The following is a 16515-nucleotide window of genomic DNA, read 5'->3' as shown; positions in this document are numbered from 1 at the left end:
AGGAAGAGCATCGGAGAGTAACATGGAAAATAAACTATAGTACATCAGACTGCAGGCTGAACTGGGCTTCTAGCTGTGTGCCAACACCATATTGAAACACCAGGCCTACTGAAAAGACCGCAGAAAACCAAAATAGGCAGACAATGCAAGTAAAATTACACCACTTGTGCTTTCTGGAATGGTGTTTCAGTACTTTTATTAGCTGCAGTTAAACACTAACATGAGTAAGCTTCATCACAAAGCTTTCCTGAATGAGGCACTTTGCTTGAAGTCCCAGCAGATTTGTCTTGTGAAATTTTTCAAGAATAGGTCAGTAATCCTATTGTGTAGTGAATAGTTAAGCAAAAAGTAAGTCAGAAAAACAGGTGAAAGCAAAGGAACTGCCTGAGCCTGGGCAGGGGTGCAGGAGATCTGCTGGGATGCAAACAAGCGCACAAAGCCTTGTTTAAGAAAAGTAAGTAGACAGAAATTAAGGAAATCCTCACATGAGAGAACAGTATATATCAAGTAAATTTAATTTAACTGAGAAGATTTCCGTATGTTTGTTTGTTACTCACTGAAAGCAAGATTTACAAAAGGGCTTAGGCACCTAATGATGGCAGGTGGACATCTATCAGAATTTACTAGACCAAGTAGCAGCTTCGTTTACACTGAAGACTTAGAAAATTGCAGAGTAGGTATCTTTAGGGACCAAAGTACTTCTGCAAATCTTACATCTTCAGCATTAAAGCTGTCTGCATTTATTTAAATACCACTGAGGAAGAATCAAGAAATCAAACAGTATTTGAAAATATTTGAAAAAATATTCAAATCAACTAATTTAAAGTATTTTTTTCTTTATGGGAAGGTCTGAACGTGGCATGGTACCTTCCATGTGTTGGTTTGCACAGGTAGCTGGGTGCCAAGGACTTAAAATAAACTTCATTGAAATACACCTTTAAAATACTGCAAGTGTGTGCAAAAAGTTCTTAAATAAAAGTTCGGAAGGTTTTATGTTGCCAGTTATTTTGATGGGCCTGATTCTGCAGGCAAAGGAAATTCTGGCAGGTTAAATGGAACATGATCAGCCTCTAAGGATGTCTAAACTGACAATGAATTCTGTGCAAAATGATGTTTATTCAGATGTGTTCGTAGAACACAGTTAAATTCTATCCACAAAGCTGATCCAATGACAGTAATACAATATGCTGTTATTACCCAAATGTAGCAATCGTGCTCCAGCGTTCTTGGAACTGTTGGGCATGCTGCTAAGGTTCAACTCCTTCTTGATTTCTGTACAATGCAGAGCATTACTGATGAAAGAAGAGTCTTTCAGAGGCTGCAGGTAAAGAAAGAGAAATTTAATTTACACTTAGATTAACTAAATCTGCCATCAATGAGAACTAATTCTGTTTCATTAAACTGCCTAAGACATGAAAGAAGGGATTACCTTCCTTGTGCAGTTTTCTGATTGTTAGCACATGCTCGCTGAACCAAATCATATTTTGGGTTTCACAGACTGTCATTATTTTTGCTTCTCGGTGAACCTGACTGCAGTAGCTCAACTGAAATGGTCTAGAAGACCATGTTTGCTACAGTAATTCTCTTCCTTTAGAAGAGTTTTTAGATCATAGTGCTTATCTTTCTCTCGTTGTATTTGAAACATGAATTATTTGAAATGTTCTGAATAGATGTATTTATATGTAGATAGATGTAGCAATACTTGTGCGTGAGGATTGTTTTTAAACTCCCTTTTTTGTGCATGCGATCCTACCTCTTTTATAGCCACTAACTGTTGACCATGCACCATTTTTCTTGCCATAGCGGTCTGATCAAACACTGTATGAACATGAAGCCAAACCCTATGCCAAGATTTTTGCTTTTATGTGGCAAGGTCTACGAAGTGGTTACACCCCACCTTTGCACTTGTGCTGTTTGCATATGTGCTATTTGCTTGCGCAGCCTGGTTACAGGTACGCATAAAAGCCGGGCTGCATGTGCTGGTCATGCTTCTTGTGATGCAGCCCAGGATATGGTTGGCTTTGTGGGCTGCAAACACACATCGCCGGGTCATGTTGAGCTTCTTGTCAACCAACACCCCAAGTCCTTCTCTGCTGGGCTGCTCTCAATCCATTTGCCACCCAGCCTGTATGTGTGCTTGGGATTGCTCCAACCCATGTGCAGGACCTTGCACTTGGCCTTGCCCAACTTCACAAGGGCCTGTCAGGGTCCCTCTGGACAGCATCCCTTCCCTCCAGCGCATCGACCGCACCACACAGCTTGGTGTCCTCGGCAAACTTCGGCTGAGGGTGCGCTCAATCCCACCGTCCGTGTCGCCGACAAAGATGTTAAACAGCGCCGGTCCCAATACCCACCCCTGAGGAACGCCACTTGTCACCCATCTCCACTCGGACATCGAGCCGTTGACTGCAGCTCTTTGGGTGCGACCATCCAGCCAATTCCTTATCCACCGAGTGGTCCATCTGTCAAATCCATGTCTTTCCAATTGAGAGACAAGGATGTTGTGCGTGACGGTGTCAGATGCTTGGGAAGGGTTTCCCTTTTGAAGGAACTATTGGGTACTTACAGAACCAGCTACCGTTGGCACAAAAAACACCTCACGGATGGAGGTTACCGGAGGCACAAGCGATGATTTAAAGCAACGCGAGGTCAGGGCCTGTGCCCGGTAAATCCCTCCAGTCCCCCTTTCTCGAGTTACCTCATCCCACTGACTGAAAAGGCGGGCCGCAGAGGAGAGGAGCCCCTGGCAGTCAGCCCGCGCCCCCGACCACCCGGCGGCTTATCGAGAGAAGCCTCTTACCGTAGAAAACCCTCACCCGGAGGATGACGACAAGCCCGTTGCACCCAGAAGCGCGGCAGGCCGGCAGTTTGTCCTCCCGGCGCCGGACTACACTTCCCAGCATGCCCCGCGGCGTCTTCCCGCCTTTTACCCCCCCCTCCGGGCTCCTCTCCGGCCTTTGCGCATGCGCGGCGGGGGCGCGTTGGCGACGTGGAAGGCTGGAGGCGGGCGGCAGCGGCGGGTGTGCGCATGCGCCGGGCGGGGGCCGTTGGGCAGCGCTCCCGCGGCGCGCGGGTGGGTGAGGGCAACTGGCGGCGGCGGCGGCTGAGGTGAGGGGAGCGGGACGGGACGGGACGGGCGGCCCCGCCAACTGCCGTGGCCCGCGGTACCGGCCGCCTCCTGCCTTCCAGCGTTGCGGCACGGCGGTGCGAGCGGGCGGGCGCCGCTGACGGGGTAAGCGGGGCCTCCGCGGTACCTGCGGGCCGGCCCCGTCGCTGGGGGGGAATGGGGGGGGGGGGGTTGGCGGGGCGGCCGAAGGGTTCGGGCAGCAGCCGGTGGCGGGTGGGACCCCAGCGGGTCTGCGCCGTTCGCCTTCGGTGCTGGCTCCCGAAGAGGGCGGGAGCGCGGGGAGCTGCCTCACGCCCCTAAACGACCCGGTTGTCCCCTTGTCCCGACGTCCGTCGTTGCTTGGCCCCGTATCGCGATAGAGGGCCGCGTTTGTGCCGTAACTCTCTCAGCACCGTCGCTGCGGAGAGTTCCCGGGGCACCGGCACCCGTTGTGCCCCCGCCCGGGCCGGGCAGCAAGGCGGGCCGCGGTCCCCCTCCAGGTACTCCCCGTCGGGGTCCCCAGGGACTGGGAGTTGTGCCTGCTGTCCCTTCCTACGCGGTCAAAGCCAGAATAAGAGAGGTTCATAACCTGTTTTTCTTCTTCTGTGCCCTTAACGACACTTATTTTTAATGAAAAGACTATAAAACGGTAAATTTTCTGTTCTGCTTTTGTGAACCGGAGGGTTTTTATGGTGGTCGGTGACTACTTTTGCAGTATAATGGGTCTGCTCAGTCCCACTCTGCTTCCTGGTCGCTCTTGCCAGTTTGTTTTCATACTTCTGAAGGATAATACTTAGCAAGAGCGGGAAATATTTTCATTTAGAAGAGAATTTCTATCTGACCTTAATTGATGTCAGGTTTTGTCTTGTGTGCTTTCATGCAAAACATTGTTTATTTTTTTTATTTTTTTTTTTAATCTTTTGTGCTGACTGTAGTGAGTTCATGCGTCTGTAATCTGATTTCTTTCATTGCGTGTACCGAGGGATAACGTGCTGGGCTGCAGTTACAGTCATTTGATGTATTTGTCGAAGTAAGTAGATTGTTAATATTTCCTGCACTGAGCACTTTTTGAGTGCAGGGGAGTAGAAAGAAGCTCCCGGGTGGTTGGGTCCAGTTTCCTAATGCAGGCCGCTGGGTTGTGTAATCCCCCATTTTGTCAATTCCCAAGTAAAAACTGTTGAAGTTGCTCCAGTTGGGGTGACTTAAAAATCGTCATTGCTCCTTAGATTGCCCAGAGCTCAGGCAGGCCTCATTCTGCTTTCTCCCTGGGCTGTTTTCTCTTTTCACGTTGCTGCTGCATCAGGAGAAGCCCATGGATGGCCCTGGAGATGTTGGACCCTGCTCAGCACTCTCACCTGGCTGAAGCAACCACCAGCTCCTTTTCTTCCAGTCCTGTGCTGATGTTTCACTAGCACAGCTTCTAATGCTTAATATGTTGTGATAAATTCAGTAGAAAAGTATTTATAGCAAATTAATGCTAAACTTAGATGGCTCTGGTGCTTCCAGTGATTTTGTCAGACAAATAGGAAGATCCTGGGACATTTTTAACATGCTGATGACTGACAGAAGATATTAAAAGTAAGGAATCATGTCTGGTGGCTGATGAACTCTTGTCAAAGTGGATGGTTAAAGATGATAAAGATATTTCTTCAAAGCCTATTCTCTAGAGTGGGAAGCCTATTGTACCTTATAGTAATTGCACACTTTGGCAAGTGTAATGTCATTTGCAGTAGACCCTGGAGATAGACGATATGAATCATCATGTGTAGTATAATATAAAATTAGGTGTACGTACAAACCAGATTTGGCCTTCTGTACAACGAGCATTTTTTATGCTGTAGATAGATTTCTAGCTGTGGGAAACATTTAAAGCAGAGACAAATAGCTCCGTTGTAAAAATACGCATAATGCCCAGTTGTGGGAAGAGTGCAGATCCCAAAGTAATTGTATAATCTTTGAAATATAGCAAAATGTACCAATATTTAAAAAAATGCAGACCTTTTAATGGACATTGAAGCATCTTTCTGAAGCTTAAAAGGTAGTTGAAGTTTACTTTTTGAAACATCACTTTGGCCATTAGACAAGTTTAATTTGTGTCTGAGAGTGAAATAGGGAGAAAATCTTAAATAGGTGTAACTGTAATCTTAACATCCCTTCCATAAAGGCATAACTATACCAAGCTAGTAGCTACTTAGATTATTAAATTGTGCTAGGTTTAGCATGACTTGTGTCATATTGAACCCAGCTGCCCATTTTAATTATGGTAGTAGCTGAATGAATGACTATAAATTGATTTTTAGGTAGGTATACGAAGTATATAAAAAAAAAAAGAGGGACAAATTCATGAATAATCATGAACCATTTTCATATCAAACAAAAATTCCAACACTGTAATCCACCATAGATTATCAGGTAGTTTGTGTAAAATTGTGCTTTGGAAAACCATTGCTGTATTTGTGGTAATAAAAGTATCTTTTTGGCCACTGGAAGAAGATGGGGTCAAACCAGTAATATTGGTACTGATATGCAGTATATTCTTGAGCTGTAAAGTCAGGTCTCAGTATGGGTTGTGCATATTCTTGCTTAGTCTCTTTTTTTTTTTTTTTAAGGTCCATATTCTATTGATATTCTTGTTTAAAGTTCAATTTGTTCTTCTTGTTTTATAGTTCCAGTACAGCTGTCCTGCAAGCAGTAGGAATCTTACTGCTGAGGGCAAACAAAACCTTTAAATAAATATCTGCCCACTGCAAAGAGCAGAATTAGTGTTTGAATTTTCACTTCTTGAAAATTTTGAAAAATGTTATATACCTCTAGTAGTTATTTAACAGGTGGAGAAAAGTTGAGCCTTTTACACAGAAATATAAGGTGCACTTGACTCAGCCTTCCTCCCTGCTAATGGTGTTTTGCTAATCAGGTTAAAGAAATTATTTCTGCATGTATTCCAGAAAACACTCACTGTGTTCGAGTTCTGACTTCTACTTGGGACTTAATAATATAAGAGTAAGGATAGAGGTAATTTTTTTTTTTTTTTTTTTTTGCCCCCACACCACCTCTCTTCCCTCTACAATAGGATGTATTTCTAAAACTGATGCTGTCATTCTACTCTCAAATTGGTAGGCTTGGTGCAGTAATTATTTAATAAAATGTTATGACTGGAATTACGTAGGAGGTCAGAAAAATTATCTTTATAGTTTTTGTAGCTTTAAATTTTGTTAACTCATGACAAATCTTAGAGGCTTTTGAACCTTCAGGGAGATTTGGCCACAAGTATCGTGTTTTAGTGTGGGAGTGTAATTAGCAGCATTAAAAATGGACGGAATTAAGGAGTCCCTAATGGGTCTCGTGGAACTGATAGTAATGAACTAGAGACAGGTTTTGTTGCATGTGTGTAAACTAGACAACGAAGTGCTTAAATGCTATAAATGCTTATTTACCTGTAAAAGTGAAATGAAAGCTATCTGAAGTGACGTCAACTTCTTAACAGAAAGGTGTCTGCGGGATTCACATCCTGTCAGCAAAAGCTCCTTCAAGAGGTTTAATGTGTACCTGCTGTCTTGCCTTTGACAAAACATTGGGACTGAGGGGAGGGAGGACAAATAAGGTTAATATAAATTAGTCATGTCACTTAATGGGTTTCTTACCCCGCTTAATTGGTATGTGCTAATGTAAGGGCCGATACATGGTGGATGGAAATATGGTAGTTTTGAGGTTTAGGTCTTCAAAACAAGATTATCATTTATCACAAGCATATATTTGCTTATTGGTGTCCGGTGCCATAATGTAACATTTTCATATTTAGAGCGCTGTGTATCAGATGTGTTTGTTCTGAGGCAAAAGGTTGGAACAGTAAGAAGGAATGGCATTTTTATGTCAAGCGTTTTTGGATCTTGTATAGCTTCAGAGAAAGGGAGTTTAAGCAAGGTTCCCCCCCACCCACCCCAATGAGTCAGTAGTTCCAGTTCAGGACAAGGCTTTGAAGGTGACCAGTGAAGGTGATTAGTGGTTCATCTGAAATAAGCTATTTTGAGATTAGTAAACAGGCATCTCCTTTGTGATCAAAATTAGTAGATTTGATCACCACAACAGTAACCTGTTGGTTAGTGATTATACGTTACTATAAAGAATGAAAGAAAATGTGTGTTAGGTTCCTGAGATGGCACTGAGAAAATACATAAGCCGTACATCTCAGTGTCATTTATAGAATTTAGGTTTTCATCTTTCTCTCACCTCCTGTTCAGTACACTAACTAAAAATCAGCAAACTGTGGCATTACCGTAGGGTGAATTGGCAAAGACAAAGGTGATTTACAGCATGTCTTGTTGAGCAGTTTGGTGAACGACCACAATGTCCGGGCTCGCTCACATCCGATTTCTTCTGCTTGAAATACGCTCCCTAACCAAGAAGGTCTTGAAAAATCCCGTCTTCAGTTGTGAGCAGAACAACTGTCCTGTAGGTGGGACACGAAGTAAGCAGATGGTGCTCTTCAGAATTAGGCTTTTATTGACGACTGACTCCCACATAAAATGCATGTGGAAAAGGAACTGGAGCAGAAACCAGTATCATTGCTAGTTTTTTTAGCTGTTCTTTGCCTTCCCTATGAGGGCCTACTTTGCCTGCAGTAAATCTATCAAGATTAATCACTTCTGCTGCGTGCAAGACTCTTTAGGCTTCAGTGGAACGTGTAAGGACCATACTAATGTCACTGCAGTGCTGCTTTGTTCAGGCTTTTACTATGGAAGAGGAAGGCCCTAGAACAAGTTACTGGCCAGGGTGACCAAAAAAAGATGCTGTGTTTGTTCATCCAGCAGAGTAAATAGTGGACAAGTCAGATAATTTATGTTGGGAGCTACCTAAAGACCTTAAGATGGGGTTTTCTTTATTTTTCTTGTACTTAAGCACTGCGTGGACCACTTCGTAATTGTGCTGCGTTTCTTACTGCTCTCCAAAAGTACATCTGTCGTAAGGTATTGAGCTTTAAGGAGACATATTTTGGTACCTGGCAAATGGTTAGTGTGCTATGCTGCTGCAAAAATACATTAAAGGATTGTAGATATAGTGGAGACTTTCATGACTCCGGACAGTAGCCATCAAACTTGGTAGAGTCTGAAAAATAGTGGGTAGAGGAGAACTAGAGAATTTGACTGATATCTGGAAAGCTATGAAAGATGGTATTTGCCCCAGGTTGCAAAGATAGACCCCTTTATGGGCAGTCAGGTTCTCTAAAAGAGCTCATATGTTGTATCTTTCACAAAACCAGCTTGCCTGTCTCCCCCCTACTTTGCACAAAACCTTTTTTTTCCCTGGTTTGTTTTGGTGCTTGTGTGTGTCTGAACACTTTCAGTGTGGAAAAGTAAGAGGCGTGGGTAAAGGGAATTGGAGAAAGGAGTGGTCGCCAAATACACAGTAGAAAAGGGGAGGAAAAGTACAAATCTGTACAGTGAAAAGTAAAATGAGCAGAAACAGTCTTTCCTGCCTAACTCATTAACTTAAAAACAGTAGGAAACATTTTTAATTTGTAGTCGTGAAGGATGCATTTATTCTGTTCTGAAATCTCCCCTGCAGCTTGGTTGTAGGTGACTGGTGTAGAAGAGAAGGTGAATTCTTTGTAGTGGCTTGATTGCATTTGATGATTGCCAGGCATTAAGTTATAGCTGAAATATGTTGACTTGTTAACATGCTTTAAAACAAACCAAAGATTATTTCAGTGCTTTTCTATGATTAAAAATGCCAAAATTCCTAAATTCTGAGGATTGTAAAGTTTTTTATTTTTTCCCAAAGATTCCTTTTACAGGCATGAATTCTTATTGCTGTATATTTCTGCATCATTAGCTTTGTTTAGCAAAATATTACTAATTTAATTGGTAAACCCAAAATTCTTATGCTTTTGTACCTCACTTTGGAGTATACGTGAAGTCTAACGAATGATCTCTTGGTATGAGTGGAATATCTGAATAACTGCTTTTTATCTTTGAAGAAGTATCATGTCACATTTCTTGGTGTTTTTTCAGCCTCACTAACAGCACCAAAACTTCCCCAAAACAATTCCCCAAGCAGTGCACTTGAATGAACACTTAATATGCCAGGAAAGCTGCAAAGCCATCCTTATTGAGGGAGCTTTGCCACTTTGCTTTTCAGATATGTAAGTGCATGCTTCGAAGAGCTAACTTAACTATCGTTTGTATTACAAGGTCTATTTACTGTTTGTTGACTTCTTTTCTGGAAGGGGGCAGAAAGCAACTAGAGGATATGTAGATAAGAGAAACTGTGGTTTAGCTCCTGAAATAAAATCTTTTTTATTTTTACAGCATCAGTGTTCATTTCTACAATTAAGATCTGTTAGTCCTTTTCTGGTACCTTTGGGTATGTGGGGTACCCAATTCACTTTCCTCTTGGAAAATTTTTCTGTATAGACACCATAGGTATTTCTAGCAGCAATTAAAGTTAATCAGTACAGAGATTCTGATTTTTAGATGCACTGGGGAACCAGGTGACATTATTTCTTTAGGTGTATGTTTTTATTTAGAACATTTCTTTCGTGTCCCAAGTGCTACGTGGTTGTTTACTGATAGACAGAAATAACATCTCTTATGTCATGAAGATTTTGCAGTCTTTGGAATGTGATGAAACGTGGTACAGGCTTAGCGAAGCCGAGGTGCAGAGAGGCAAGGATTAAAGTAGTTCATGCAAGCACTTGATCAGATCAGCTGGGACCTATTTGATCTCCTGTCTTTGGTTTGGCTACCTCCCTTTCAGTGGGCCTAGAGATGAGATATTTTGTGTGTTGCATGGAAGATAGGAATATTTTAATAGGAATGAAATCTCATATTGGGGAATAAGCTAGGACAGAGCATTGAGACTGTGACAGAAATAGGCTAGTGAGTTGCAAAAGCTGATTTGCTGGGTGCAGAAAGTTGAGGATCTTAATAAAGATAGCAAAAGAAGCAGGGCTTCTGGTTTACTGCAGCTTTCCCTGCTCTAATAAAGCAGTATGAAACACATTAAACAAGTATTTCCCATGAACAAACTTGAGGGCTGGGCAGCTCTCTTAGACTGCTAACTCGGGCGTGCTTTAGACCACTGACTCTGATCCTGCACGTGAATATATATCTGCAAGGTGTAACTTCATTTTTTTTTTTTTTTTTTTCAGACCGTTCTTTATCTGTGGATGTGATATCTGTTCGTAAGTTTTGTAGGTATGTGTTGTGTATTTTACTTAGTCCACAAAGCATTTGATCCTTAGATATAAATACTATTGTAATGTGAATAAGTAGACAGAATTCAAATATGTTGTGTGGACAGTAAAATTCAAGTATTGAAGCTGAACAGTACCTACTGTTAATATATCTTCTGTGTCTTCTGTTGGTGGAGAATTATATATATATCGTGGTAGTCTCCTAACTGTGTGGGAAGTTTTATGTTAGGATTTTGTGGGACATTTTAATGTCTTATGGGTGAAAGATGGTCTGAAACACACAATTCTTGGATGCAGATAGGAATCAGCCAAAAACCTCAGTGCAGCAGCTTTGCTAATACTTGAATAAGCAGTATTACATCTCATACGTTCTCATCTTTACAGTGATATTAGCTGCTTTGCTTGAAAGGAAAACAATGTCCATTTGTTTTAGTTCATAAAGCAGCTAACTATAAAGGGTAACCAACGTGCTGTTATATATGGGAATGAAATTTTGCTAGCTTTTCAAATGTGTAATAGCATCACTTAATTTATTTTCATATGGTTGTGTTAAAGACCCAACCTAGACACCAGATCTCAGATGGCATCCTAAAATTGTCTGCATGACTGTCTCAAATTCTTGCACGTTAAAGTACTTATTTAAAAAAAAAAAAAAGTGTATATAATCTATATTACACGGGTTGTCTGCAGACTCAGCCAGACAATCATGGCAAGGATAGTTTTGGAAGGGGGAGCTGGCTATACTGGATGGATTAGCAAAATGTCAGCATTGGCAATTAAGTTGTGAGACCAGTAGGAGATTTAATACTTAATGGAGCTACAATTACTTGTCTAAAATTATTTAAACAGAAGGCTTAGAGACCGTGACAAGTTTTTTTTTCCAAGTTCAACAGTACACATACTGTAGCTTGAGTTACACTTAAAGTGAGCTCAGACACAGCCTGTATGTATTGCTGAATTGCTTTTATCTTGAAGAGGAAAAATGATATTCTTGTAAACATTGTTAATAATTAAAGTCTCTTAGAAGGGACAGTAAACTTGGGATTTATATCTACCCCTAGCTATTTGAGATTGGAATGAGTCCTGATGTGCAAAACAAACTCCTTTGTGTTTGCTCTGAAGCGTCTGCTTCTGCATTGTGGAGCCAAGTTCTGGGACTAAACAGATGTTGGGTTTAATAAAGCATGGCAATTGTAGACGAGGCTATGATTCTTTGGGGGTGTTCCCAGCTTATTTAGAAAGAAAGAGTTGTTGGTGGTAGAGGTAATAATACTGTATTAAACTAAATGACTTGCTAATAAATTGTGTCTGTATTTTTTTTGAGCAAATAATTAGATTAATTGCTTTTCAAGAGAAGACAACTTTTTTTTTAATGAACCATGCATTTATTTAGTGTGTTTCAAAAAAAAATTTTTAGATTTCATTGGTAATTTACTGCTGGGGATAGGGTTGACTATTCTGGAGACAAAGGGTACTTCGTATTACTTGGTGTTTCTTGTGGCTATCCCACTTCAGCATGTGAGGAAGCAGAATCTGTTTAACCTTGTGTTCAGAAGTGACTTTGGCATCCCCTGGAGCAGCAATTCTGTGCAGTGGGGGCTGTTATGAAAGTCAAGTTTAGGGAGAATCATGGTTAAGTGAGGATTAGATGCTATTTAAAAAATACTGTGGTAGTTGTGTTCCCAATACTGACCAACCTTTTATGTTGTCTGAAGACTTGAGCCTCTACTGCCTTAACCAGCATACGGTGTTAGAGACACAACAGTAGTGCCTCTTAATCAAAAGCAATTTGGAAATTTAAGTGGTTACATGTTTTATTTGAGTGATATTTTCAGCTAAAGGCAGCTGTTTCTAAAAGAAACATGTCCGCTATTTAATAGCATTTTTGAAAATGATTTAAGGTGGTGACTGGAATTTAATTTAGTAGTATTCAATAGCATCTGTCTTGGAAATGTGGTGGAGGTCATGGGTAGCATGTAACCATCTAAGTTGTTGTTAAAATGCCAGGAAAGTAAATGTTGATTTTTTTTTTAACAATTTTTAGTTATTTTTAGGCATTTGTCCTGTAGGATATTCATGAACTCCAAAGGAAAGACCAGTTTCTTTTGTAACCTGATGGCTGGAGTTCCTCAGAAATGTCTGTCTTATTTAAAGCTGGGCCTATGGCTGTTTAGGTTGTAGGAGCTAAAGGTGCTCAGGCTGCATCGTAAAGTCATCGCAGAGCACTTCATCAGGTTTTGAGATAGCATAAGTTTCCTGATGGAAGGGGTTAGCTTTGTTACACCTGTTGTATGTTGTTTCTAAGTATGGTCATCTACAATAAATGTCAGTAGAACTTGCTGAGATTTTGACTTTAGAGGAGTATAGTGAATATAATGTTCTTAGATGAAAAAAAAAAAACTTCCTGGGATATAACAGAGAGAGAAAAATCTGCATGTTTATTTGATGGCTCTAAGATCTGTTGGCTGACAAATTAGTGGAAGGCAAAGCTCGCAAAGTCCACAAACCTACTAACTAGCTCTACAAGTATTTGGAGCTCAAGCTAGTAATTGGATTCATCTGACAGATCTCAATGGCTTGATGTTTATTTTATTTAGAGGAAGAAAAATTACTGGCTAGTGCCTTATTTTTCTGTCACTTTGAGAAAGTGCTGTGGAATAAAAAAATGTTCTCTGCAGTTTGGAAGGAGCCAGCTGGGCGCTAGGACACAGGGAGAGCTCGCAAGGGGTTCTAGCCAGCAACTCAACCTGTTGCTTCAGATTATGACTTTGGCCACAGAACTGGGCATGTTCTTGGGCAATGTGTATTTGACACTGACTCTGAAAATAGACAATAAATATTTTGCTAAAACTTGCTTTTAAAGCACTGTTTATTTTGGAGGATTTGTTTTAATGGAATTTAATCTACTGGGATACTGCAGGAAATCTGGAAAGTATGCAGACTCTTTCCAAGATCTAGCTTGCAACCTGTTCACATCACTCTTGTATTGTTGGGGAAATGGGTTAAATTGGGGGGCTTTGGGAGCTGCAGCAAGCTGTAAGAATAGCTTGTGAAATAGAGAACAAAGTGGAGTTGCTCACCGTGGGAGGATGGGCTAAGGATTTAGGGCACGGTCAGAGTGCTGCCATGGGGAACTCAAGAATTATAGGTTAAGGTGGAGGAATTTGAAGGCAGGGCTCCAGCTCCCTCTTGTTTATCTTCTCCCTTGGGTGTTCATCTTGGAGCAAATGAGCTGCTCCTTATGTGAGCTGGAAAGCACGAGCAGAGGATGGGAACTTGAGGCACACACGGACTTGAGCTGTCTGTACTCCAAGAAATAAAGGTTTAAATGTATGACCTTTAAGTCATTTAAAGGTGCAAGGAAGGGACTTGAGCCAAAACATGGATCCAGGGCCAAGAACATTGTTTTTGGCTTCTGCAGTAGTTGGGCTGCAGAACTGAGATGTCCATGTACAAGCTGAACCTTGATTCTTCTCCTTCAAAGTGATGATCCAGTATTCTCATGTATTATGCAAACTGGTTTCTCTTCTACTTTATTCTCTAGCTTTAGTGTACACTGAGTCTTGGGCTTTTTTCTTTGAAGCGGCAAAATTTGTATTCAAGTAAGATGCATTCATTCTGTTCTGTGAGTAAACATTCCACCAAAGTTCTGGAAGCCCTCTTAAACTAATTACATTTTATAATCCTTTAATGCTTCTCCACAGAATTCCCTGGCACAAACTTCCTCTTTCGCTCCTAGGCCACTTTTAAATTTCTCTTCCTGCAGGTAGTCCCCATAACAAAAATGCCTTCTGCAAATGCTGCAGACAGTGTCTTCAGAGCTTTTTGCTAAATGAGACATACTCCCTCCCCTTTGGTCAGATGTCAAGGGAGGTGGTAGAAACCAAACTGCCTCATAAAAATAGAGTTCCCTGGGTGCCTGATGGCAGCATTACAGCGGTGGAGTTGTTGTAAGAGCAGATGTACTGAGTCAGTGTAAAGTTTCATCTCGCTGTATTCTGTCTCCTAGACCAGCTAATAGTGATGGTGGTGGATGGAGTACTAGAATGGAGGGAAGGAGTGTGGACTGGTATTTTCCCAGCCTATAGTGTCCCCTACAAACAAAATTTAGAAAATAATGAACACTTTCCTCATTTTTGTAGGATCTCAGCTTTTAAAGATGTCTTTATTACTTAATAGTATCCTATATTCTACTCTTCGTCTGTGCCGGCATTTTGTTGTTTGTGAAATTTTTGGTTACTGTGCATTTGCTCTAAATCTCAAATATAAGTTCTTCAGATAGCCTCCACGATGGCTGCAAACATTGCAGCTTTTTGTTGAATCTCTTGGTTTCTTTTTAGTAAGTTTTCCTCATTTTTATACTGTTCTTTATTAATATTAACTGCTACTAGAATGGTCTTTTCTGGAAGTAACTGCTTCTGCAAAGATGATGAGTCTAAGAGAATTGGTACTGGAGTGATTCTTGAAACAGATCCTGTATCTTTGTTGAGACCAAGGGAAGAGTTGCTGCTGGGTGGTAGCTTACATCTTCTAGTATAGCTGTCCTTGTTCTTATGTCTTATGCCAGCTCAGGATTGAGTATTTAGGTTACGCAGTAATACACTGCACAGCGCTTTTATCTTAGTGGGCATGGTTTTTTTAAATATAAACTTTTAAAACTATTAGTCACAGTTATTTCTTCTCAAAAGATGGAAGGTTATTGAAGCTGATGTCCTGGAAAGATGTAAGATGCTTAGGAGCATCCCTAGCATGTAGTTAATAGCATCGTGGTGGATTTTCCTTTAAATTGTTTATAAAGGTGAGAAGTGCTGATAACCAGCATGGAGAATTGAAATCTCATTCTACGCACAGATCAAGTACAACACGGCTAGTCATGAAAAGAGGTCTTGGAGTGCATCTCTACCAACTTCTGCGGTGTTGCTTCAAAAAGCGGTTGTGTTTCCGATGTGTTCATTTTTTAGCTTTTCCCCCCTTGAAGCAGTTGATTGGAACCAACCCATTATTTTACAAAGATCAGGAGGTTCATGTGTGGTCAGTAGTAGCTTTCGTCATTTGATTCAGGGTAACTGTGCAGCATGATAACACCTGTGCTTACTCTGGCAGGGTGGGAGCTTTCAAGGTGTAGATCATTGATGGCACGCAGGAATTAGCTGCATGATGGACTCTCTTGACAATAGGAGTAATTTTCTATCTGTGCATATTCAGTTGGAAAATATATCTCTGAATAGCCTGTCAGCTTGATGCCCCTGTTTAAACTGTGAGTTCCTTGCAGTTTTCCCCACTGGTAGCAGCCCTGATATTGATACAACTGTGACACTGTGTTCTTGCTGAGTGTAATTTATGAAAATCCAAGTGAGATGATGACTGAGGTATATAGCACAGTAACTTTTAACTTCCTTCGATGAAGATGTTATTGGCTTAAGTTTGTTGAAAGAAGGATTTTTTTTATTAATGTCTTCCTATGTACCTGTTTTCTACATTTCAGTAATTGTTCAAGGTAGTGAACTAAAGCTTTATCGATAGCTAATTTAGGGTCTGTATATTCCTTATTTGTACAAAAAACTTTAAATGTTTCTCTCTTCTTTTTTTTTTTTTTTTTTCCTTCCTTGAAGAAATGAAAATTTAGAAAGGGATTTGCCAAATAAAGAAGATGGGAGCAAATAGCAGCAGCATCAGTGAGCTTCCAGAAAATGAGTACTTAAAAAAATTATCAGGAGCAGAGCCCATCTCCGAGAATGATCCGTTCTGGAATCAGCTGCTGTCTTTTAGCTTTACCACTCCAACAAACAGGTAAGAGGGAACTAAACTTTGATCAATATGTTTATGGAAGTGACAAGTCTGAAAGCAAATGAGTGGTTACATTAATTATTCCTGTTTTAGGTAGCAGAGGAATAAATGCCTATGTAAAATGGACTGTTGTTTCTAATTTTGGAAGCTCTTTCCACCACCTCTTCCATTCCTGCAGGTTCCTTTCTTCATAATAGGTGTAATTGCTATTAATTCTCCTGGTAGCTGGGAAAGATCAGAAGGAGGGTCTGTAGTGTTGGGAGGGAGCTTTTCTTTTTTTCATTTGGTTGGTCTTTTTGGTTGTTGTTTTGGGGTGCTTTTTTTTTTTCTTTGAGAAAGCCTCTGGTGTCTCTGGAGTTGCTGAAAACTCCAACGTGTGATGTTTCCTCTCAACTTACAGTGAATTGTACATCTTCCAAGACTTAATTGT

At 41.0% G+C, this 16515-nt stretch overlaps 1 protein-coding gene and 1 long non-coding RNA gene across 8 annotated transcripts in view; one reads left to right on the top strand and one right to left on the bottom strand.

Moving 5' to 3' along the window:
• Window positions 1-1197: 1197 nt before the first annotated feature.
• Window positions 1198-2878, bottom strand: LOC115336576. Its single transcript, XR_003921830.1, has 2 exons — window positions 2699-2878; window positions 1198-1318 (listed from the first exon to the last, which is right to left on the bottom strand). It is a non-coding gene; the product is annotated as an uncharacterized LOC115336576 (long non-coding RNA).
• Window positions 2879-3024: 146 nt separating this feature from the next.
• DYM (dymeclin) overlaps window positions 3025-16515 on the top strand; it is a 221993-nt gene continuing 208502 nt past the window's right edge. For 3 of the 7 annotated variants that reach the window (XM_030004292.1, XM_030004288.2, XM_030004293.2), the window contains exons 1-2: window positions 3114-3232; window positions 15911-16088. In XM_030004292.1, coding sequence (XP_029860152.1) covers window positions 15949-16088 — 140 coding nt within the window. In that variant the 5' untranslated portion in view covers window positions 3114-3232; window positions 15911-15948. The other 4 variants (XM_030004290.2, XM_030004289.2, XM_041120750.1 and 1 more) reach the window with 4 other exon arrangements.

The sequence above is a fragment of the Aquila chrysaetos genome, chromosome Z (assembly GCF_900496995.4).
Source record: "Aquila chrysaetos chrysaetos chromosome Z, bAquChr1.4, whole genome shotgun sequence".
NCBI classification, from domain to species: Eukaryota; Metazoa; Chordata; class Aves; order Accipitriformes; family Accipitridae; genus Aquila; species Aquila chrysaetos.
The sequence above is the reverse complement of the archived record's forward strand: the minus strand, read 5'-3'. Positions and strand labels throughout refer to the sequence as shown.